Below are 23,218 nucleotides of genomic sequence, written 5' to 3'. Positions count from 1 at the left end.
CTGACTGAGCCAGTCAGGCGTCCCCATGGCTAAGACATTTTGAACAAATTACAAAAGATGGTGGTGATAGAGGCAACTTGAATTCTCTTTTTCAATTCCATTCTAAGTGACACCAATTTTCAACTTGAGCCTACAAATTATTCTTTTGCCAGCCAAAATTACGTATTAGATTTTTTCAGGTTTATTTTTCTAAACTAAGAAGAGAAAGCAACATGTCACACATGGTCAAAGTTAACATTTGTATAGTGGTTTTACATTTTACAAAGCCTCTCTCTGTGCGCATATGATGCCTTTTAGCCGTTTTCTAAAGGGAAAGGAAGAGCAGAGAGATGACCTACCCAAGGCTGCCATCAGCGAGCGGGCTGTGGATCGGGATCTCTGGTGACCAAGCGGCAGACTCACAGGACAACTCTGCTCTAATGAACAAACATGTCACTTTCAAAAGCTGGCTTTCCAGCCTTTATGTTCACTTTTTTCACATACACAAGAGACAGCATCTATTCTAGAATCCAACTGGATTTTATTTGACACAGAATACAATATGGCTGCAGGAATAGCAAACTGAAAAGACAAAGCAGAAAAGACACAGTTCTATCTAATTTATACTTAAGTAACAGGAGGGCAAGTCATTAAATGAATAACAGAACAGTTGAGCTCGATGGAAGAATTTTCTTTCTAGTGCCCATACCTGAAAGACAAAGTATATCATTTTATTAATTCCTTAGTAATTTCCTGTTTGAGGCTATAAAATCTGCTAAAAACACATGAGGAAATGTGATGAAAACCTTCTCTGCCCCTTTCATTTTGTCCTTTGTAACATTTTACCTACTACCGCCTTCTTTAAAAAAATTTTTTTTTAATGTTTATTATTTATTTTTGAAAGCGAGAGAGACAGAGCACAAGTAGAGGAGGGGTACAGAGAGAGGGAGACATAGAATTCAAAGCAGGATCCAAGCTCTGAGCTGTCAGCACAGGGCCCGACATACGGCTTGAACCCATGAACCGTGAGATCATGACCTGAGTTGGATGCTTAACCGACTGAGCCACCCGGGTACTCCTACCTACTATCCCTTTCTTAGTGATGGTCCCTCCATGGGACTCACCTATACCCACCTGACTCTCCCAGTCACCAGATATGCTGGGCAGTATTAGAGAAGCAAGAGGGAAAAGTAGGAGCCGGTGGCTATGAAAGGGAACTGTCCTGTTGGCTCCAGTCAGCGGCTCAGACACCCCTGAGCACTCGGCCTCCCTTCCGCTTGCAGGCTATTTTCACTTCAACTCTGCTAACTCAGGCAAATACAGGGAACAGTCATTGAACAGCCTTCAATTTCAAAATCTATCACCAGGTCCAATTTCCAGCCTGATCACATTCAGAAAGAGAACTGTAGAGAGGTATGGATTTCAGGTAGTTTCTGATTTCCCCAAAAGCCAAAAATTGGCTCTAACAAGATTATAAAAATAAACAGGGCCGGGAAATTTCTTCTACATATAAATGGATTTCTTGAACAAAAATCCTTCCTTGTTGTCTTACTCAATCTTTGTCCTGTTTTTTTTTTTATAATGTTTTTTATTCATTTTTAAGAGAGACAGAGACAGAGTGTGAGCAGGGGAGGGGCAGAGAGAGAGGGAGACACAGAATCCAAAGCAGCTCCAGGCTCTGAGCTGTCAGCGTAGAGCCCGATGTGGGGCTTGACCCCACGTACCTTGAAATCATGACCTGAGCAGAAGCTAGATGCTTAACCAACTGAGCCACCCAGGGGCCTCTGTCCTGGTTCTTTCTGAATAGTTAGCCTCTGATTAAAATACTTTGATACATGGGTGGACCCCAGGGCAATGAAATTCTGGGTCATGGCTTCGATCAGCCCAAAGGACTACTAGATCTTTTTTGCATTTCCACAAGAAATCCACTTGAATACTGTCTAGAAAAAAGTTGTGCCAAATTCCATACAGGGTAGAGCTCCAGTGTTTGTTAGTGGACTGTAGAGCAACCCAGAAGTTGTCCATCAGATTAAAGAATGCCGCAACTTGTTCCCTAGGAATTTGTTTTCCCAATGTACCGTTAACTGCGGGATAAAGTGGTGCTGTCAGAGCCCAACATGAGGAATTCTTCACACACAGCCCCCCCTTCTAGGCTCAGTCCTGGGAATATTCCATGGGAAACATGGGACAGTTGTGGTCCAAAACGGAATTCGGAGCCTGCTCCAGGGCAGAGCCAGTTATGAAGGCCTCTTCAGAACGTAGAAAAGTTCCTTGATACATATGACTTCATGGTTTTACACAGAATGCAAGCTCCCTAAGGAGGGGGAAGGACTGTCTCATATGTTTTTACATCTTACACATTATGCATGCTGAATGAAGAACAATGGTAGGAGTTAAACACTGAGTATTTGACAGGTTTCTTAAAAAATGAACATGCATTGGGTAAGAGTTCCAAAATTCTTTACCAAATAAATAGGTCTAAAAGCAAAATATCGGTACCAATAACGGATTTCTAAACATTTAACAAACTAAAGAATCCCAATTTTTGTTTTATAAATCTCATTATATCCTGTTAATCAAAACTCACGTTTAAATAAAAACCCCCTTTCTCATAAAAAATTTGATAAAGAAAAGGATCAAAAACTCAACAGCAACAAAAAAGGGCAATTCACAGAAAAAGAGGCATAAAAACATGATGAGTAGCCCAATCTCACTCAAAATTCAGAAAAGGCAACTGAATACTAGTTTTCAACTATCAGACTAGTGAAGGTGGCAAAGTGCCATAATAGAGCGTTGACAGGAAACGGAGAAGGGGGCATTCTGTTGCATTGTTTAGAGGGAGCGTCAATTAGAATGCATTCTTGGGAAAGGAAAATCTGACAATATCAAAAATAAAAAATGGGGGGGGGGTGCTTGGGTGGCTCACTTGGGTAAGCATCAACTTTGGCTCAGATCATGATCTTATGGTTCGTGAGTTCGAGCCTCATGCTGAACTCTGACTTTGTGCTGTTAGTGCAGAGCCCGCTTCAGATCTTCTGTTCCCCTCTCTCTGCATCTCCCCCGACCCCAGCTTGCTGTCTCTCTCTCAAAACTAAATGAACATTAAAAAAAATGTTTTTTAAATAAAAAAATAAAAAATAAAGAAGGTACACATTCTTTACCCAGAAAGTCCTCTTTTAGGAACTACTGCTACAAATATACACGCATATATTCACAAAGATTCATGTGTAAGGATGTTCATCCCTACATACTAACAGTGAAAAATTTGAAACCCAAATGTCTATCAACGGGGACTGATTAAATAAATTATGGTACATCAACATAAAAAAATGCAACCATCAGAAAGGATATATGTGGATATAGAAAAACTCTAAAATGTATGAAATGAAAAAGCAAGGTGAATTACTATGTAGGATGCTCATATTTATATTAAAATTATACATGTATATCTACCCGTGTACATGCAAGCATGCGTGTGGATAGTCAGAAGTACTAAGAAGCTGACGGTCACCTGTGAGACTGGGATTAGGAGTCTAAGGTGGGAAACTAATTTTTTCTGGTATGCCCTCTTGACTATTTGAATTTTAAAAAATCTACCATGTCATGTTCTATTTATATAATAATTTAGTCGATATAACCGTAAATACTATATCAGAATTAATCAGCATGAGATAAACCAATGAAACAGGATCGGTGGATATAATTCTAGCCCAAAGGAAAGATACCTGACATTGGTGAGCCCCTGGATCCTTATTATGGATGTGATTCTGGAAATATTTAATAGTTAGCAGATTCTCCTATATTCTACTTTCACAGACCCTGGGAGCTGGCACACTCTAGGATGCCACACCTTGGTGCATTTTCCTCACAGATGAGTCCTTGCTTAACCAAAAGTTAGTCTGTAAAACAAGGTATGTTTCATGTGTCTATCTCCTGAGACTATGCGCCCTCCAGCCTGGGGTGAGTCAAAGAAGGGCACGGACCATAAAACCCAGTCTTATGACGTCAAAACAGCCAGAGACACCTACTTTTGGAATTCCCACTCTCTGTTGTCCAACGGACACACCTGCCGTGTTTTGAGCCAGCGAGAGATGCAGTGGAAGTGAAAAGCATGCTGGAAGAAAAGACACATTTTATTAAAAATCATCCTGTGCGGGCTTGGCCATCCACTGATAATACGTCTCAGGGGCACTGGAGTGGTGACACACGGGGCTGGAGAGCAATGGGAGACAACAACGGGAGGCAAAAGGTCAACAACTGCTTACGCCGTGGTCAGGTACAGGCCACGTTCACTGAAACATCTGTTAAAAATGTTGTAACCACTGAAAGAAGAAACTACTTAGGAAGCACGGTACATGGTCTACCGGTATGCTCTCTCCCCTTCCCTTAAGGGAAGGTGGAATGTGGCCTCCGGGTCTTATTTGGCTGCAAGGGAAGGCTTCTACTTTCCTGTACTTTCCTCAGACACAAGCCGGGAGCCCTTGAGCACACGCAGATTTGAAACTTCCCCCTGCGTGGTCCCCAACTGCCCCTCCCCCATCTTGGAGAATGGGGACCCCGGGAGCAGCGTCTTTTTCCTCAGCCTGGGGTAGCACGCTGCCACTGCCACCCACCCAGAGCTGAGACAGGCACTTCCCCAATCTTCCCACACCCAGCTCAACTCTGTTCCAAGGACCTCATTTCCAGATTTGCTCAAAGATGTACTGATATTACAATAGCTCAGTACTCAGGAAGCCTTTAAGGGGTGAGGCATGTCCTTTTAAAAAGGAAAGAGATAGAAAATTAGGGTAAAAGGAAGCATGATGACGGACAAACTGCATACAAGCAGCTAAAGGAGCATCAAATGGTTTATTTCGTGATCGAGGCAAGAAGTAAAACGGCAAGAATACTAAGAAAGCTGGTAACTGACAGAGAGCTACGAGGCGGCTTTCAGGTTTGGGGGAAAGGAAAAGCTGCACGCGGTGGGTTAATGACATGTAGACACTAACCACACCACCACTGCCTGGACCTTTGCTCTCCTCCCTCTCCGGGAGCAGAGTGGTAAGACAGCAGCAGCAGGTGTGGTTTCCTCTCGCCTGTGAGGGGCTGGCTCAGGTGGGGGACAGGGGAGTAATGTGGGCACCCTGACAAAATAATGAAAACTTTCACAAACTTGACTTAACAGCAGCCTTGAAATCTGGTCAGCAAGGCTACCAAAACATGCATGGAACTTCAAGAAGAGTCACTGAGTGGATTATCATCACGTGCGTTGTCTTCTGATAAAGACAAGAACAGAATTCAGTAACTAAAAGTGGAACCCACAGCTAGTACGCCATGGATGCTCAACAGGACAAATACTTTCCCAGAGTGAGAGCTTTCACGCGATCCCTTTCGCACCACTCCCTAACCCTCACGCAGCTCTTTGTAAAAAAGAGAAGAAACAAAATTTCTAAAAAGCAGAAGGCGGAGGCATTTTTCTCAATGACCCGGTGGCAGGGACACCTGAGAGTATTCAAGACCCCTCTCTCCATGTCCCCCCTCCCCCATCAGGCATCGGGTCCCTGTACGCTGCAGCTACCGCAGAAGATGGAGGGAAAGAGGCTGTGTGGCAGGTGACAGCAATCGCTGGACCACCTGGTCCCAACTTTCCTCCTGTTCATGACCTAAGGTCTGCTCATGGGTATGTTTAGCAGTCTTAAAGTACGCTGCCCAGTGCTTTACACTTTACAGAAGATGCTAACACGTATCACCTAACTGGAGCCTCAGAGCAATCGGGACAGGTATTATTACCTTCATCGTGCAGACAGGGAAGCGAAACCCAGACAAATCGCGGGACTTGCCAATTCACGGAGCTGGCGAGAAGACCCAGAACTAGAAGCCAGCATTAGTCCGAAGGTTTCTGCCGCACCGTGCCAGCTCTCCCTTATGGCAGGCTCCCTGAGCTAGGCTGTCTGTAGCCAAATTTAAGGGCAACTTCACTCCCTTTTCCTTCCACCAAAAAAATAACATGGCTTTTAGTACATGCCTGAATGTCAGGCAGAGCAAGGAACCAGATTATGTTTTCTTTCTTTATCCCCATAGACAACAAAGGCATCCCCTGGCCACTACAGGCTACTGTGAAACTCCTCAAAGGGCCCTGGCAGAATTCAGAAGGTGCACCTCAAGGCACGGGGCTTGGGGGAGCGGGGAGGGGAGAGCCTCAGCCTGATGGGGAAAAGTACTGACAGCTGCCATCTGCTCAGTAACCACCAACACCCCAAATTTGTATTTATATGTATTTATTCAACAAATACTTATGTCTACTATGTGGCAGAAGAAAATCATTTCATCCTGTTTATAACTCTGTGCCTACATGAGGGAGCCCAGGCTTAGGGATGTCAAATACCTTGCTTGGAAGTCACTTAGCAAGTGAGTCCAGGACAGGGAATGGGGGTCTGACTCCAGAGACTCTTAGGCCTGTGCCATGCTGGGAGCTGAAGTTCCTCTGTCCCCTTGGCACAGGAGGCTCGGACAGGACAATTTTAGCTCCCGTGACTAGGACTATATGGCTCTACAGATGAATTTTTAACACATGCTAGAAATAACATATTTGATGCTGTTATCCTTCACAGCTGTCACACCATGGAAGGCTGTACATTCTGTCCAATGATGCTGGACAAAACATTTCTGGCATGAGCCATGTTAAAACAAAATCCCAACTTAGTACATTTGCCATACTTTAAAACACACGCAGGCCCTTGAATATCAATTTATTCACCAAACTTAGTTCCACAAGGTATCTAGCACTTTAACGAAAAAAAAAAAATCTGTTCGGAAGGTAAGGATTTCTACCAACAGGAGAATATTCCAAACACTGCCACAGGCTTTGAAGGCAATTCCCAAAGACGAATCCCCAAAGCGCTAACAAAAGTGGGTCCGCTTTATAATTAAGACAATATGGTGCCCCTGCAATAAGTAGTAATTTTTCATCTGTAACAGGCGAATAGTACAAAGATTTAAAATCTTTTTTATTATTTGTATACCTTTTGGGAGAAAGGTGGGCTAGTCATTTTTTTCCTAGTTATTTTCAAGACTGGCAAAGCAGGAAAAGTAGTAATATGTTTACATGCCATGCTGATAGGGAAAGATGTTTCCTTACATTACAGACTCCCCACGCAACAGTGCACTCTTCCGAAGTAGCAGACGCCTGGTTAGCTTGACATTCTATGCCTGCGGGAAGAAGAACGACAGGATCACTGGACCTCAGGAGCAACGACCCTTCAGTCCATAGCAGCCCTCCCTGCACAATTACAAAAGGACGTGATTTGGGCGGGGGCGAGGGTGGTACAAACCTGAACAAAATCTCAAGTGGTTAACTAGTTATAATTGTTTTTGAATGAGTACAAAAAAGGGGTGAAGCACAGAAGGCAGAGATGTGACCTAACAGTTTGCTCTGCAATGATTTCCTATCCTTGTTCACAGACTGAGTTATGAAGGAAAAGGCACATTTTAGTTCTCATCATAACCTGACCTGTCCAAATGAAAGTGATTACTCCTAATTTGGGAAATTTAGTAAATTCTTAAAGCTACCTCGTAATTCTGCCTGTTCTGAGAACTGGCATCTTCTCCCTACTCTCGGCAGATGCTGTCTCGCAGGCCCTCACAACAAGAAGGCATAGCTGGGCAACAAGCTTCAGTCCCTAGAGGGGTCAGGCAGACGTGTGAACTGGGACAGAAGCAAAATAAAGGAGAGAGAAGAGGCCTGTGGCAAACCGTAGCATATGCTATGTGAAAGCAGCAAAACTCAAAAGTCTTTAAAACACCGTGAAGCAAAGCAAATCTGTAAGGCCAATGGGTTAGAGATTTGGGGCACACGACTTGGTGATGCTTACTACCTCGGAGGTGATTTTGTCTGGTGACTACATACAGCAAACTACAGGAAATATACCCAAGTACCAATTTCATAGAAGGGGAAGAGAGGGGAGCTGAAATAGAATACAAATCTGAGATCAAGAACTGATGAGTAAAACTCTACTGGGGATAAATATTCAAGGAACAAGAATTACTAATGTATCATTTGCGGTCTCTGAAGGTGGTAACTAAATGGAGTCTCCCATTTGAAGAGTAAAAAGGTTCAGGAAAGACTGTTTAATAGGAGACAATTACTTCAAACTTCCATCGGTGGAAAACAGTAAAACTGTAGGCAAATACTGCTGAGATTTGAATGGGTATATTTGGTCTTAGGGGAAGAGATATACCATATGGGTTTTTCTCCACCCTTCAAAAATATGAAAGGCAAAGGATATAAAATCACAGAACTTCCTCCTGCTATCCACATTCACCCTAAAGAGAGTAACTGGATTTTCCCTTTGATAGGACTGGACAATCTAGGATCTGTGCAGTATATTCAAGGATTTACTGGCGCTGTGACTGCACTACCGTATTCAAAAGGAGAGAAAATAAAACCTGATGTTCTTCAAGTTGGATCCTCTCACTTAGATGAGAACAATGTATTATGAAATCAGCTAAATAAGAGGCATAATTATTTAAATAAATAACAACTGTTTCCAAGTACATTATCATGTTTAAATTTCTCCAGGTCAAGGTATTTTTAAGGGACTCTGTCTTTCTATGCCAAGTCCAAAGTACTCTTGGTACTTGAATAAGCAAACAAAACCCATTTCTACAGAGAAAATGGGGAGCAAATACATATGTATTCTTTACCTGACAATTCCTAACAAAGAACAAAAATATATAGGAGGAAGAGGATTGCAATTTAGAATGCCAAATAAGAACAGATATGGCATGGGAAATTACTAAATATGAGTGTAAAATGTTCTCGAATAGGAAATGTTCTGGAGCTGTTGGTGCAGAGTGAGTATAGGAGTTGAGTAGTTCATTTAAACAGGGAAACTAACTGTTTACTGTCAGCCTAGAGCAGACAATCAAGCAGCACATAATAGGTTCCTGTCATACCCCTGCAAAGGCAGAAGCTTACTGCATGTGATACATAAAGCTTAGGGACTTTTAAACTTCAATACAAGAGCATTACCACCAAAGGACTGCTAGGGAAGCAAAGGCTTCATCTTGGACAGATTTCACACTTTCAAAACAGGCATGGACATGTGGTTTAGGAAGAGGCTAACTTCTCCCAGCAAAGGCTGGGTCTAAGCCCTTCTGGACGCCCTTTTCATCTGGAACAAAATTACCTGAGGTAATGGAGAAAATAACACCTAGCAGACTGTGTATTTTTAGAATAACCAAGAAACGGAGCAATGTAAAATAAATACAAAGCTGTAAGAGGGCATGCAGTATCAATTTTGACTCAAAAGAGGAAGTCTTCAGACCAAGAATGCTTTATGGAAGAATCTAACCGGGGCACAGCCATAATCACTCTTATTTATTTACAGCTGTATATATAATCATTCATTTAATGCCAGACTTTATTAGAAAATGGCCATTGCTAAATCAAGATTCTTATTTTCAGCTTTAACAAAAAGTCCTTTTACAAGGATCATAATCCATTTATTTTCTAATGGAAGACAAGCCCAGTTGTAGCTACCAGATTACTCCTTAGTGTTTGTAATAAACAAAAGGGTATGTTTCTTAAGGGTAAAGGCTTGATCTCAGTCACTGTTTTTATCTTATCAAAATGCCCAGGATATGAGTATTCACTGAATGAATAAAAGACATGACTTGAAAACAGGTTCTTCAGTCTAGAGAATAATCTGATGGTTACTAGAGGGGAGGAGAGTGGGAAGATGAGTTCAATAGGTGATGAGGATTGAGGAGTTTACTTGTCATGATGAGCACAGGGTGATGTATAGAACTGTTGAATCACTATTGTCACCTGAAACTAACAGAACACTGCGTATTAACTAACTGGAATTAAAATAAAAACTTTAAAAATAATTAAAAAAATAATAAACTTCTCAATAAAAAAAAAAGACATGACTTAAACACACTTTCATAATTTTTTGTTATAAGAGTTCAATATTCTCAGTCACCTGGCTGACTCAGTTGGTAGAGCATGTGACCCTTAATCTCAGGGTCATGAGTTCAAGACCCACATTAGGTATGGAGCTTACTTAAAAAAAAAAAAAAAAAAAAGAGTTTCATATTCTACTGCTTCATCTAACATTTAAAACAAATGATAAAGCCAGTAGGTATCTAACTGAAGACCTACACTGATCCCTCAAATGTTCCACTCTAAGTCAGAATATCAGTGGCCTTTGTCTGTTGTGGTCCTCCCAAGAAGTACATTCTCTTGCATCCAGAAAGACACAAAATGACTTAAATATAGAAAAAAAACAAAAAACAAAAGCAGTGTTATTTGAAATCATTAACTATTTATAGAAGAGAGCCCAAAGAAAATAAAATTTGCTTTGGGCACAACTACTTGTGAAAATGCACGGCAACAAAATTGGCAAACATATAATCAAAGACCCCACCCAAACACATTTAAAACTGTGCATGTGTTTCTCCGTGATGGGTTCCTTCTATCTCTATTAAACATCATGGTAGCTGCTATCTGCTGTTGTGTGAGAAGGTAAACAGGGTCAAAACTCAAAGAAACCAAGGGCAATAAACTACCACACATGTTACTTGACTGGTGCTTTCCAAGTTGCGACAATCACACACTATTCCCCTACTTTGTATTTTTATTATTCATAGAGCAAGTATTTAGTGAGAACCTATTATGTACTGGACACTATGCTAGATGCTGCGATTTAGCAGTAAATGATCAAGAACTAACTAAATTAAATAGCTACTACAAAGGAAACTATAGGAGGTGGTTGGAATATTATCAGAACTGTCATAGCCTGTATATATGTTAGTATGGTTAGGAAAACATTTCTGAGCAAGTTTAAGGTGAGATCTAAAGACCAACTATAGATTAGTTTTACATTTCCCAATAAAGTAACCGCTAGCCTCATGTGGCTACTGAACACTTCATATGTGGCTAGTCTGAAATGAGATGTGCTCGAAGTGTAAAATACATTTCAAAGACTTAGTACCAAAAAAAAAAAAGTAAAATAGTTCACTTTAAAATATTACTTACATATTGAAATGAAAATATTCTGGATATAGCAGGATAAATAAGTACAAATCATCGGTTTCTTTTTATTTTAATGTGGGTACCAGAAAATTTTAAATTATGTATGTACTTGGCATTTGCGGCTCATATTTAGACTGGAGACTAACGGGTTAGACAAAGGTAGTGGGGAGAAGAGGGAGAATATTCCAGGCAGAGGGAACAGGATATGTAAGGGCTCTAAAAGAGAGCATGGACACTTCAAGAATGAAAAGTAAACCAGAGAAACTCCCATAGTGAGCAGGAGAGTGGTACGAGATGAAGCTGGAGACGAGGTGAGTGATTTTCAAACTAAGTGCCTATAATTTCAACTCGAGAAAGCTGAAATTTCGTTGCTTGTATCTGATCTCACTAACAGACCATTTTAGTACCTGGATGAAAAAGTAACCTCGGCTGTTCCTGACATGATCAATATTCTCGCTCCTATTACTATAAGGATACTTAGTCCATCAACAGCTATAATCAAATCCACCATGTATTGGCTACTACGTGTGATGGAATCTGTAGGAGATTTAAACAGAATTTCTTTAGTGCAATTAGTTGCCTATTTAGATGTTGGCAGCAATGTTCTCTAAACTTTGGGGCTAACATTGAATTCCTTACTTCTTTGGCTTCTTTTCTTTATAAATCTTGCCAAGCAAAAACTAGCTTTGATAGAATATTTTAGCTCAAAGTTTATTTTCTCCCTTTCACTATTTTTGCCTTTGAGTCTGGGTATGAGATCGGAAATATAGAGGAATAATCTACAGTGCCTCTGTGTCCACAATTCATTCTAAATGTGTGCTTGCCATCTTTAGATTGAGTAGATTTATTCTGAGAGATGAGTATGCCTCCAGGATATCGTTAAATCTACTCTATTTCAAACATACCAATGGACTAGATGCAGAAGACACCAAGTGTTCTGACTGTGCTTTATATCTCCTTGTGAAGAAAAAAACCAGTCACATCAAGATAGCCACAATCTCTGTTACCTTCTCAATCTCCTCCCATCCTCCTCCAATTACTTACAAAGATCCATGATGTGGTTCCTGCAGATGGCACAGTTATCAACCACAATATCCCAGGCCCAGAGAGCTACTGCATTCCACTGCAAAGAGAAAAAGGGGGGAACAAGACACTCTCCTTGTAACACAGGCACGCACACTCTTAGGATTGCACACTGCGGCTGCAGTTAACCCCTCCGTGGTCACAAAGACCACCAAACACAAGAGTTTGGGGATATTACATGACTCTTATTTTATCAGAGGGCAACAGCAGGCTACACATAAGCTCACCCATTCTCCAAAAGGTTGAGTATATGAACACAGAAATTAAGGAGTCATCTTTATTTTTTCCTACAGCTTAAAATAATTTAATCGACAATATCAATGTAAGAGATGAGGAATAATTTTTAAGTGCCTGTTTTAGGTTTAATAAGCCCAAACTCGAATTTCTGTACAGGTTTCTCCTGAAGAGCTCAATTTCTGCATAGATCAGTATCTGCTTTTCAAGGCAACTTTGCAAGCATGAGGAGGGAGGTGAAAGCTAGGAACAGAATGGACTAAGATGATGATTGGATCATAAAATGGGTAATCGTGGGATAAGCTGGATAACTACCCAGTGTCAGTACACAGAACAAGGTCATCACTTAAATCACACAAGATTATTTCACAACGAACTCTAGAATTCACTAGAATTTTGTCTAGGTCCTACCGTCAAATAAACTGATGTTCTCACCGCTTACATGCTCAGACTCATATTGAGTTAAGATAATTCCAATCAAGAGTTTATCTAAAAGCACTATTTAAGTAATTCAACCTTTTGGCTTCTGCAATTATAAAGATTCCCAAACTCCCTTTTCATCCACTAATTTGGTGCCACTTCCAAAACCTTCAGCTCGTTCAAACCCAATTCTCCGTGTCTAGTTAAACTTCTCCAGCACTTTTCAGCCGACACCTTCAACTTGAAGGGAAAAAAAAACACCCCTATTTCTATTCTTCAATATGGCTGCTGGCTGTAACTGAGCATGCAGTGCCCACAATGAAACACCAAAAAGCACTGGGAGGGGGAATATTGTCAGTGTTCAGCCAGATGTTCCAGGAATAACATCTTCCCTATTTCAGAGTCTTCATTTGAACAGATTTATTTTATATTATGTGGGAATCGGTACTTTTCTCCCCAACTGTTGGCAAACCCACTGTAAGGCATTTCATGCAAAAAGACACGTTCCACGTTTTTGCTTCCCCACTTTCACCCGGTCGTTCGCCACTAGTACTCAACCCTTCCTAAATGACACAACGTTTGGGCTCGCATTTTCTAACAAATTCCACCATGCTTTTTTTTTTTTTTTTGGACAGAGGGATTCTGGATTATCACCACAGGACTGGGGCGGCTGTATGACTGACCAACAGACCTCTTAGAAGAACCAAGAGTTGTTAGACTGGCGACACTTTAACTCGGAGGGGGCGAAGGCTAGAGAGAGGGCTAAGGGAGGCCTCGATTAGTCGAGGAACGGTTTGGGGTCCCTCAGAGTCAGAGAGACCCCGAGCTTCGGGAAGGGGCGGGGCAAGGAGATCACCAGCCGGGCTCCTCAGAGGCCTCCAATGCGGTAGGAACTCAGGTCCCGGCTTTCGCCGCACTGCCCCCATCCTCCACCCACCGCATCGCTCCGACTCCCCCTTCTATCCACCCCACCCACTCCTCCCCACCCCTCCACCCCTCCACCCCTCCAGTGACAGCTCAGGCGCTTGGCTCCCTTAGCCAAGTCGCAACCCCGAGCATCTCAATAAGCACATCCGTGATTGGTCCCTCAGACTCCAGGCGAAACCAACACTGCCATTGGCAGTGGGCCGCAGTCACGCCGATCAACTCTAAGACCCGCCCCCCAGCTTCCTTTTCTGGTACCCGGTCCCAGGAACGCCCTGCAATGAAGCCCTTTCCTCCGCGCCTTGGTCATCCTCGGGCCTGCCAGCCAGATCCGCGCCTCTCTAGCTTCCCTGAGGAAGGCGCTGGCGAGACCCAACCTTTTTCACTTCAAAGCGCTTCTTGCCCGCGCCGCTGTTGGTGCCGCTCGGGGTATCCACATCCATCGCTGCCGCCATTTTGGAAACACACGGTCTGTCGTCCGGCCACTGCGCCTGCGCATCAGCGCACGCCTGGCTCTCCCCCTCCACCCCCCCTCCCGCCCTGGCGCCTCCTCCCGCACCCCTCCCCTTACTGGCGCGCGAGGGGCGTGTGGGGGCGGAGTATGTGGCCACGCCCCTTAAAGGCGCTGGCGCAGGTCCCTCCCTCCCCTCCCACCCCCCGGCCCCTGCGTCGGCTGTGGAAGAGGCGGTGGCTGGGGCGGGGCCGGGCGGGGTCGAGCCGACGTGCTCGACAGGGCTAGAAGCGCTCGAGAGACTACCTCTCGTCGTCTTCCCGCGGGAAGCCCCCGGCCACACTCCCTCAGCTGGGGCGGCGGCCGCTTCCTCCGCTTCGGCCGCGACCTGCAGCCCCGGCCCCGCCCCGGCTTCCCCGCCGCCGCAGCGCTCCAGTGCCGGCTGGTGTTCCGCAGCGTTCCGCCGGGGAAGGGTCGAGGGTGGGCGCCCCGCCTTCTGCTGCCGAAACCGGGACCCCGTGGTGTCGCAGGTCCCGGCCCACTTCCGAGCCAGGCCCGACGTGCAGCCTCCCTGGGAGAGCCGGGCCCAGGCACCGTTTGGTTCCTGATTCCAGTTCGGGAAATGCTCAGGCTTCGACGGGGAGACGGGATCTCCCCGAATGACCTGTCCAGGGCCCCACTGTGCAGGCATTCTCCAGTCGTGCCTTAACCTGCCCACCCGAAAAAGGCGGAGGAGGCTTAGGAGCCTGGGAGATGCCATCTCCAGCCTGCCCGAAACGCCAGTCCGTGCTAGAATGGCCTTTGGTTCAAGTACACGGTTTCAACTTCACACACTTGAGCACATCTCTCCCATTCCTCAGTTGGTCATCTAACAATGGGGACTTTTCTCCCTGTTTTCGGTCCTCTTTCGGCTTCTTGCTCTGTAGTCACAACTGCAGTCGCTGTACGTCTTGAATTGTGTGTGTGTGTGTGAAGCATTTGACCATTTATTCTTACGGGACCTTCCTTTATAACCAAAGCACCTGTACTTTACGTCACCTTCCCATTTCTAGACCCAGCCCCTCCTTTTAGAATCTCTAACCATGCGGAGGTACGACTCCGCTAGATCCCTCTTAAATCTTGTATTAGCTTATTTGAAATCTCACATTTTTCTCTTAAAAGAAAATTGGAAGGTAATAAAATGTGTTGACTGCATTGCCAAACCGGAAGGACTGTGATTTGTTTCCTTGTCTTAGTCATAAACAGGAACAACAAATCCGTGAAAACCATAGCTTTAGCCAGACTCGGAAAGAGAAAAATTGTGTGAGACCTTAAAACATTATAGGAACCCTACAAAGTTTTTCTTAGCCCAAGTTTTGTTAGAGTGATAATTCCATGTTGAGATTTCTATCATCTAATTTATTGTGTTCTCAACGGCTCCTGCGGAATACGATAAACCCATAGTAAATTAAGGTATTGAGGGCATATTTATCCTTCATTAAACGAATTCATTGAGTATGTACAAGGTTCTTTTATAAATAAGAGAGACATGGTGATGAAGGAGTCAAATTTCTAGTAGGAAAATAATACACAGGTAAATACATTAAAAAAAAAATAAAACCCAGGAAGTGCTATTAGGGAGACAAAACAAGGTCATGAAATTGAGGGGAAACGGAGACAACATTAAATTGGGTGATTAGGAAAGGCCTCTATGAGGAGTGACATTTCAGCTGAAGTCCTTACAAGGGCCTAAAAGATCCTGCATGATCTGTTATCCATTCATTTAATATGTTTTCTTAATAAAAAAAAAAAAGGTACATTTACTAACTCATTGGATTTATTGTTGTGTGTCCTCACCAAGAGAGGGGATTTGTTGTTGTTGTTGTTTTGTTTATTGGTAACAATACAGTGTAGGTAGGGTCAGCATGTGTTGAGAGAACAAATTTGAAGCTTATCAAGCAAGGAGAATGTGGTAAGAGATGTCAGACAGACGGGCAGAGAGAGAGGCCAGATCACAGGTAGGGATCTTATTTGCAGATGTTATGGGAAGTTGTTGGATGGTTTAAATTAGGGGAAGGGACTAACAGTGACATAGAGACGGTGACATGGTGACAAAGAGAGTGATAAAAATGGGTCTGTAATGATGTGCAAGAGTCCATTGTTCACATCTTCCCAATTCTGTATTTAGCAATTTCATGTTAGTAGCTTGAAATTGGCCATAATAGTAGTATTTACACCATGGAAATGGGCAAATGCTGCATATCAGGGTTTCCTACTCCCTAATTTGGTTATTAAACATTTACCACTGGTAGGGGCCAGGTCATGCAGGATTGTTCAGTAGACCTGTGCAAAGGGTTTTGGTCCTTATCCTTAGTGATGGGAAGCCATTGAAGGAATTTAACCAGTGACTCACATGGTCAGATGTGCACTTTTAAAAAGCGCTAGGCAGGGCTTCCACTTCTGGGAAGATGGAGTAGACATGCTTTTCCCTATTTTTCTCACTTAGGTACACTTGAAATCCCTGAACAGGATATATTTCTTATTTATTTTGTTTTATGAAAAAAAAATTTGTTGTATAAATTAACCCATTTATCATAGGCTAGCAATATTTCAAATGGTGGCGCTTCTACTGGTCTTTCAACTCCTTCAGTCCTCTGATGGCGGACTGTACCGTGACAGAAGTGGTGTTGTAGGAAGAGACACCACCCGCTATGGTTTTCATGCAGGAACCGCAATGCCAGATCCCCACGGCTTGTCTTTTCATCTTGGTTTTGCCACAGAAGGAGCAAGTGTACTTGGCGTGCTGGCTTATTTCAGTCTTCTTCACCATTTTCCTGAGGGAGGCACCATAATGCGTCCAGTATTTACCGACAGTTCCGACCTTCTTGGTGCGTTCAGCCATGTCGCCCTATGGAAAAAAAATGTTAATGTTTATTTATTTATTTTGTGTGAGAGAGAGAGCGTGAGAGAGCATGCATGAGCAAGTGGAGGAGGGGCAGAGAGATAGGGAGAGAGAATCCCAAGCAGTCTCTGCACTGTCAGCACAGAGCCCCATGCTGGGGTTCATCCCAAGAACCATGAGATCATGACCTGAGCCGATATCAAGAGTCAGATGATTAACTGCTTGAGCCACCCAGGAGCCCCCAGGATATTTTATACACACACACACACACACACACACACACACACACACACACACATTGTTTGTTTGTTTGTTTGTTTGTTTAAATAATAAGACTCCAAGAGATGGAAAGAAGAAGGCAGATCAGTTAGGGACCTCAGGACTTGAGGAATGACATGGTAGTGAGGTTCCCTGGGTTTTCTTCTTACCTCCTCTATCCCATACTTGGAGCTGAAGAATCTGGCAACCAGAAATAACAGTGAGTACAGACAAATAAGAAAGAAAGAGGGGCGCCTGGGTGGCTCAGTCGGTTAAGTGTCCAACTTCCACTCAGGTCATGGTCTCGTGGTTCATGGGTTTGAGTCCTGCATCAGGCTCTGTGCTGACAGCTCAGAGCCTGGAGCCTGCTTCAGATTCTGTGTCTCCCTCTGTCTCTGCCCCTCCCCTGCTTATGCTCTGTCTCTCTCTCTCTCTCTCTCTCTCTCTCTCTCTCTCTCTCAAAAATGAATAAACATTAAAAAAAATTAAAAAACAGAGAAGAAACAAGGCTGTTTTCACTAGCAAAGAGAAAACTTTTAGACAATAACTGCTTTACTCCATTCAAACAACACAGAAAAAATGTGGCCCCGTTCCCACCTATGCCAGCAAAGTTGAATGGGCAGCTGGTCTGTAGAGCTTGCAGGTTTTTAACCAGGTGCCCCAACACCCATGCTAGTGTGGTGTAGGTCAATTAAGGAGTTGGAACATTCCTCCCTTCTGGCTGATAATGAGTTCCCTTAACCCTGTTGTGTAATACAGGACCATGACAAGGTCTGGACATCCACTCCAACCCAAGTATTGAGGCAACCCTCCTCTCTCTCCCTGCTGGGCTGGTGTTGGAGGAGGCTAGTGGAGAGTCGGGACTTTCACCATCACTCCATAATGATGAAGGTGCCCTCACTGCAGTGTCAGTGGAGACCATGTAGGGAGCCCCCACCCCCGCCCCTGGGTGTTAAGGGGAACTAAGTGGGGAAACTGGACTTCTACCTCCATCCTCCCCTGCTGCACTGATGTCAAAAAAAGCCAATTAGAGTAGAAAGTTTAAATAAAATCCAGAGTCTCGTAATATAAAGATGTCCAGTTTCGGGGCGCCTGGGTGGCGCAGTCGGTTGAGCGTCCGACTTCAGCCAGGTCACGATCTCGCGGTCCGTGAGTTCGAGCCCCGCGTCAGGCTCTGGGCTGATGGCTCGGAGCCTGGAGCCTGTTTCCGATTCTGTGTCTCCCTCTCTCTCTGCCCCTCCCCCGTTCATGCTCTGTCTCTCTCTGTCCCAAAAATAAATAAAAAACGTTGAAAAAAAAAATTTTATAAAAAAAAAAAAAAAAAGATGTCCAGTTTCAGTTGAAAAATCACTCAACTTACCAAGAACTGCGAGATCTCAAAGTGGATGAAAAGGCTATCAATAGACACCAACACCAAGATGATAGAGGTGTTAGAATTCTCTGACAAAGATTTAAAATCAGCAACGATAAAAAGTTTTCAGCAAGCAATTACAAGCTTTAAACAAGTGGGAAGATAGACTTAACAGAAAACAAACAAAAAAAAAGACCCACATGGAAAGTTTTCAACAGAAAAATGTAATAACTGAAATAAATATCTCAGTGGATGGGTTCAACAACAGAATGAAAATGATGGGGAAAATAATCACTGAGCTGGAAGATAGCACAATGGAAATTACCTAATCTAAACAAGAGAAAAGAAAATGGTCTGAAAAATCAAAACAAAAAGCCCACAAAAACCAAAACCAAATAAACAAAACCCTCCAGAGCCTCAGAGACCTGTGGGACTATCTCAAAAGACTTAATGTTTGTGTCATCAGAAGAAAGGACAAAGAGGGCCAGGCTTAAAAAGTAATTGGTGAAATAATGGCTGAATACTTCTCCTATTTGGCAAGAAACATAAAAGCCTATAGATTCAAGAAAGTGAGTAAACCCTAAACAGGATAAACCCAAAGAAATCCATGCTAAGAAATATCACAATTTAACTTCTGAAAACTAAAACCAAAAAATCTTGAAATCAGCCAGAGAAAATGACAACTTACGTATTGAAGAAAAATAATTTGAATGACAGCATGTTCTTCATCAGAAACCATGGAGTTCGGAAAGAAATAGCAATATAGCTTGAATTACAGGGGGAAAAATAACAACTGTCAACCCAGAATCCTATACCCAATGAAAATATCCTTCAGCAATGAAGGACAATCAAGACATTCCAAGATGAAGGAAAACTAAGAGAGTTTGTCACTGTAGACCTACTTAAAAAAAAAAAAAATGGATAGAGGAAGTTCTCTAAACAGAAAGGAAACAATAAAACAAGGAACCTGGGACCATTAGGAAGAAGGAAGAACACAGTAAGCAAAACAGGAGTAAATACAATAGGCTTTTCTTAAGTTTTCTAAATCATGCTTGACAGTTTGAGTAAAAGCTATAGTCTTGTGGGGTGTGTGGCTGGCTCAGTTGGTAGAATGTGCCACTCTTGATCTCAGGGTCGTGAGTTTAAGCCCCATAATGGGCATGCAGCTCACCTAAAAAGTTAACTGGATTTAATAAAACTTAAAAAATATTTTTAAAATATAGTCTTTTGTGGTTCTAAATATATGTGGATAAAATATTTAAGAAAATTATATGGGGTGCCTGGGTAGCTCAGTCAGTTAAGTGTCTGACTCTTTATTTATTTTTTATATTTATTTTAGTGTTTATTTATTTTTGAGAGAGAGGCAGAGTGAAAGAGGGGGAGGGGTGGAGAGAGAGGGAGACACAGAATCCGAAGCAGGCTCCAGGCTCTGAGCTGTCAGCACAGAGCCCAAAGCAGGGCTCAAACTCATAGACTGCAAGATCATGACCTGAGCCAAAGTTGGATACTTAACCAACTGAGCCACCCAGGTGCCCCATTAAGTGTCTGACTCTTGATCTCAGCTCAGGTCCTGATCTCAGGGTCATGAGTTTAAGCCCCGCTCTGGGCTCTGCCCTGGGCATGAAGCCTAAAAAAAAAAAGGAAAAAAAAAGAAAAGAAAAAAAAAAGAAAAAGAAAATTATATTATAAAATGGGAAGAGTAAATGGACATAGAGGGAAGTAAGGTATCTGTACTTCACTCGAATTGGTAAAATGATGACATCAGTGGGCTGTCATAAGTTATGTATATATGATGTAAGACTTAGAATAACCACTTAAAGATATACAAAGAGATACACTCAAAAACAGTATAGATACATAAAAATGGAATTCTAAAAAATGTTTAATCCATAGGAAGGCAGGAAAACAAAAACAGTAATGAAAAACAGAACAAACAGAAAACAAAAAATAAAACAATAGAATTAATTCTTACCATATCAATAATTACATTAAGTGTAAATGATCTGAGAGTATCAAGAGAGTTTGCAGAGTGGATTTTTTTTTTATTTATTTTTTAACAAAATTTTTTAAATCTTTTATTTATTTTTGAGACAGAGAGAGAGAGAGAGAGACAGAGCATGAACAGGGGAGGGGCAGAGAGAGAGGGAGGCACAGAATCAGAAGCAGTCTCCAGGCTCTGAGCTGTCAGCACAGAGCCCAACGCGGGGCTCGAACTCACGAACTGTGAGATCATGACCCGAGCCGAAGTCGGATGCTCAACCAACTGAGCCACCCAGGTGCCCTGCAGAGTGGATTTTAAAACATAGCTTAGTATATGCTGTCTACAATATACTCACTTCAAATGATATAAACAGGGTCCAAGTAAAGGATGGAAAAAGTTTTGCAAACATTAATCAAAGGAAAGCAGGATATATTAATATTAGATAAAGTAGACTTTGATTTTTTTAAATGTTTTATTTTATATTTAAGAGAGAGAGAGCATGAGCAGGGGAGAGGCAGAGAGACAGAGACAGAATCCAAAGCAGGCTCCAAGCTCCGAGCTGTCGGCGCAGAGCCTGATGTGGGGTTTGAACCCACGAGAAGTGAGATCATGACCTGGGCCAAAGTCAGACACTCAACCCACTGAGCCACCCTGGCACCCCTAAAGTAGACTTTGGAGTAAAGAAAATTACCAGAGAGGGGAATGTTACATAATGCTAAAAAAGTGAATCCTCCAAGAAGACATAGCAATCCCAAATGTTTATGCACCAAAAAATGTGCTGCAAAGCATGTGAAGCAAAAGCTGATAGACCTGGAAATAGAAATCAACAAATGTACCATCACAGTTGGAGACTTCAACACCTCTCTCACAACAATGGGTAGAACAACTAGGCAGAAAATCAGCAAGAATATAGAAGAACTCAACAATATTGTCAACCAACAGGATCTAATCAACATTTTATTTATTTTTATTCATATATATAATTTGTCAAGTTAGCTAACTAATCAACATTTTAAAAACATTCCATCCAGGGGTACTTTGCTGGCTAAGTCAGTGGAGCATGTGATTCTTGATCTCAAGGTCATGAGTTCAAGTGCCATGTTGGGCATGGAGCTTACTTAAAAAATAAATAAATAAAAATAACACAAACATTCCATGTAATAACAGCAGCATACATATTCTTTTAAAAGGGCCGTAGGTGAGGCACCTGGGTGGCTCAGCTGGTTAAGTGTCTGACTCTTGACTTTGGCTTAGGTCATGATCTCACAGTTTGTGAGTTCAAGCCCTGCATCAGGCTCTCTTTGGTCAGTGCAGAGCCCACTTTGGATCCTCTCTTCCCCTCTCTCTCTGCCCCTCTTCCACTTGTTTTCTCTCTTTCTGTCTCCTTCTCTATCTGTCTCTCTCAAAAATAAATGAACATTTAAAAAAAATTTAAAGAATTGAAATCTCAGTGCTTTCTCCAACCAAAATGAAATCTAACTAGAAGTCAATAACAGAAAGATAACAGGAAATTCTCCAAACACCTTGACACTAAACAGCACATTTCTATTATTTTTTTAATCTTTATTTTTGAGAGAAAGAGAGAGAGAGACGGTGAGAGTGGGGAAGGAACAGAGAGAGAGGGAGACACAGAATCTGAAGCAGACTCCAGGCTTCAAGCTGTCAGCACAGAGCCCGATGCAGGGCTTGAACTCACAAACTACCAGTTCATGACCTGAGCTGAAGTCAGATGCTCAACTGACTGAGCCACCAGATGCCCCTAAACAGCACTTTTCTAAATAATCTATAGGTGAAAGATGAAATCTTAAGGGAAATAAAAAAATAATGTTGAACTGAAAGAAAATGAAAACAACATATCAAAATTTGTGGGACCCTAAATCAGGGCTGAAAGGGAAAATTTTGGCACTAAATGTACAGTTTATTATTTTTTTAAATTTTTTACTGCTTATTTTTGAGAAAGAGAGACGGAGTGTGAGTGGGGGAGGGGCAGAGAGAGGGTGACACAGAATCTGAAGCAGGCTCCAGGCTCTGAGCTGTCAGCACAGAACCTAATGCAGGGCTCAAACTCTTGAACCAGGTGATCACGACCTGAATGGAAGTCAGATACTTAACTGACTGAGCCACCCAGGCGCCCCCTATATGTATGCTTTAGAAAAGAGGAAAAGAATGACCTAAGTTCCCACTTTGAGAACCTATGGGGAGGAAAAAAAAAACAACAAAGCAAGCAGAATGAAAGAAATAATAAAGATACGAGCAGAAATCAATGAAATTGAAAACAGAAAATCAATTAAACAAAAAACTGATCCTTTGAAAAGATTAAAATTGACATGCTTCTGGCAAGACTAACAAAGATAAAAGGGAGAAGATACAAATTACCAATGTCAGGAATGAAACAGGAGATATCACTACATATACTACATGAAAGGATCATAGGGCAATACCACAGACTCTACACAAACTTAACAACTTAGACAGCATAGATCACTTCCTCCAAAAACACAAATTACTACAACTCATCCAATGTAAAATAGATAGTTTGAATATCCGTATAACCAATAAGGCAATTTAATGTATAATTTTAAAGCTTCCAAAAGAGAAATATCCAGGTTCAGATGGTTTCACTGGAGAATTCTCCACGT

The 23,218-nt window shown here is 42.4% G+C and overlaps 2 protein-coding genes across 2 annotated transcripts; both read right to left on the bottom strand.

Annotated features, from left to right (window-relative positions):
• Nucleotides 1-158: 158 nt before the first annotated feature.
• On the bottom strand, nt 159-14,167 carry RBX1 (ring-box 1). The gene is made up of 5 exons (XM_019446989.2): nt 14,035-14,167; nt 12,041-12,119; nt 7,097-7,167; nt 4,008-4,093; nt 159-688 (listed from the first exon to the last, which is right to left on the bottom strand). Exons 1-5 carry the CDS (start codon nt 14,110-14,112, stop codon nt 676-678), a joined length of 327 nt encoding a protein of 108 aa, XP_019302534.1. The 5' UTR covers nt 14,113-14,167; the 3' UTR covers nt 159-675.
• A 2,487-nt stretch (nt 14,168-16,654) lies between these two features.
• On the bottom strand, nt 16,655-17,014 carry LOC109265612 (60S ribosomal protein L37a-like). The gene has a single exon (XM_019446991.2). It carries the CDS (start codon nt 16,987-16,989, stop codon nt 16,714-16,716), a length of 276 nt encoding a protein of 91 aa, XP_019302536.2. The 5' UTR covers nt 16,990-17,014; the 3' UTR covers nt 16,655-16,713.
• Between the last annotated feature and the right edge of the window lie 6,204 nt (nt 17,015-23,218).

This window comes from Panthera pardus, unplaced genomic scaffold (genome assembly GCF_024362965.1).
Source record: "Panthera pardus isolate Hobbes unplaced genomic scaffold, ASM2436296v1 HiC_scaffold_6, whole genome shotgun sequence".
NCBI classification, from domain to species: domain Eukaryota; kingdom Metazoa; phylum Chordata; class Mammalia; order Carnivora; family Felidae; genus Panthera; species Panthera pardus.
Note: the sequence above shows the minus strand (reverse complement) of the source record. Positions and strands in the feature narration are given on the sequence as shown.

Coding starts and splice junctions, on each gene's coding strand:
- RBX1 (XM_019446989.2), bottom strand. CDS start 14,112: ATGGCGGCAGCGATGGATGTGGATACCCCGAGCGGCACCAACAGCGGC. Junction 7,168..12,040: donor GAACCACATCATGGATCTTT/GTAAGTAATTGG, acceptor TTCTTCCCGCAG/GCATAGAATGTCAAGCTAAC. Junction 4,094..7,096: donor TTGCGTGGGGAGTCTGTAAT/GTAAGGAAACAT, acceptor CTTTTCTTCCAG/CATGCTTTTCACTTCCACTG.
- LOC109265612 (XM_019446991.2), bottom strand. CDS start 16,989: ATGGCTGAACGCACCAAGAAGGTCGGAACTGTCGGTAAATACTGGACG.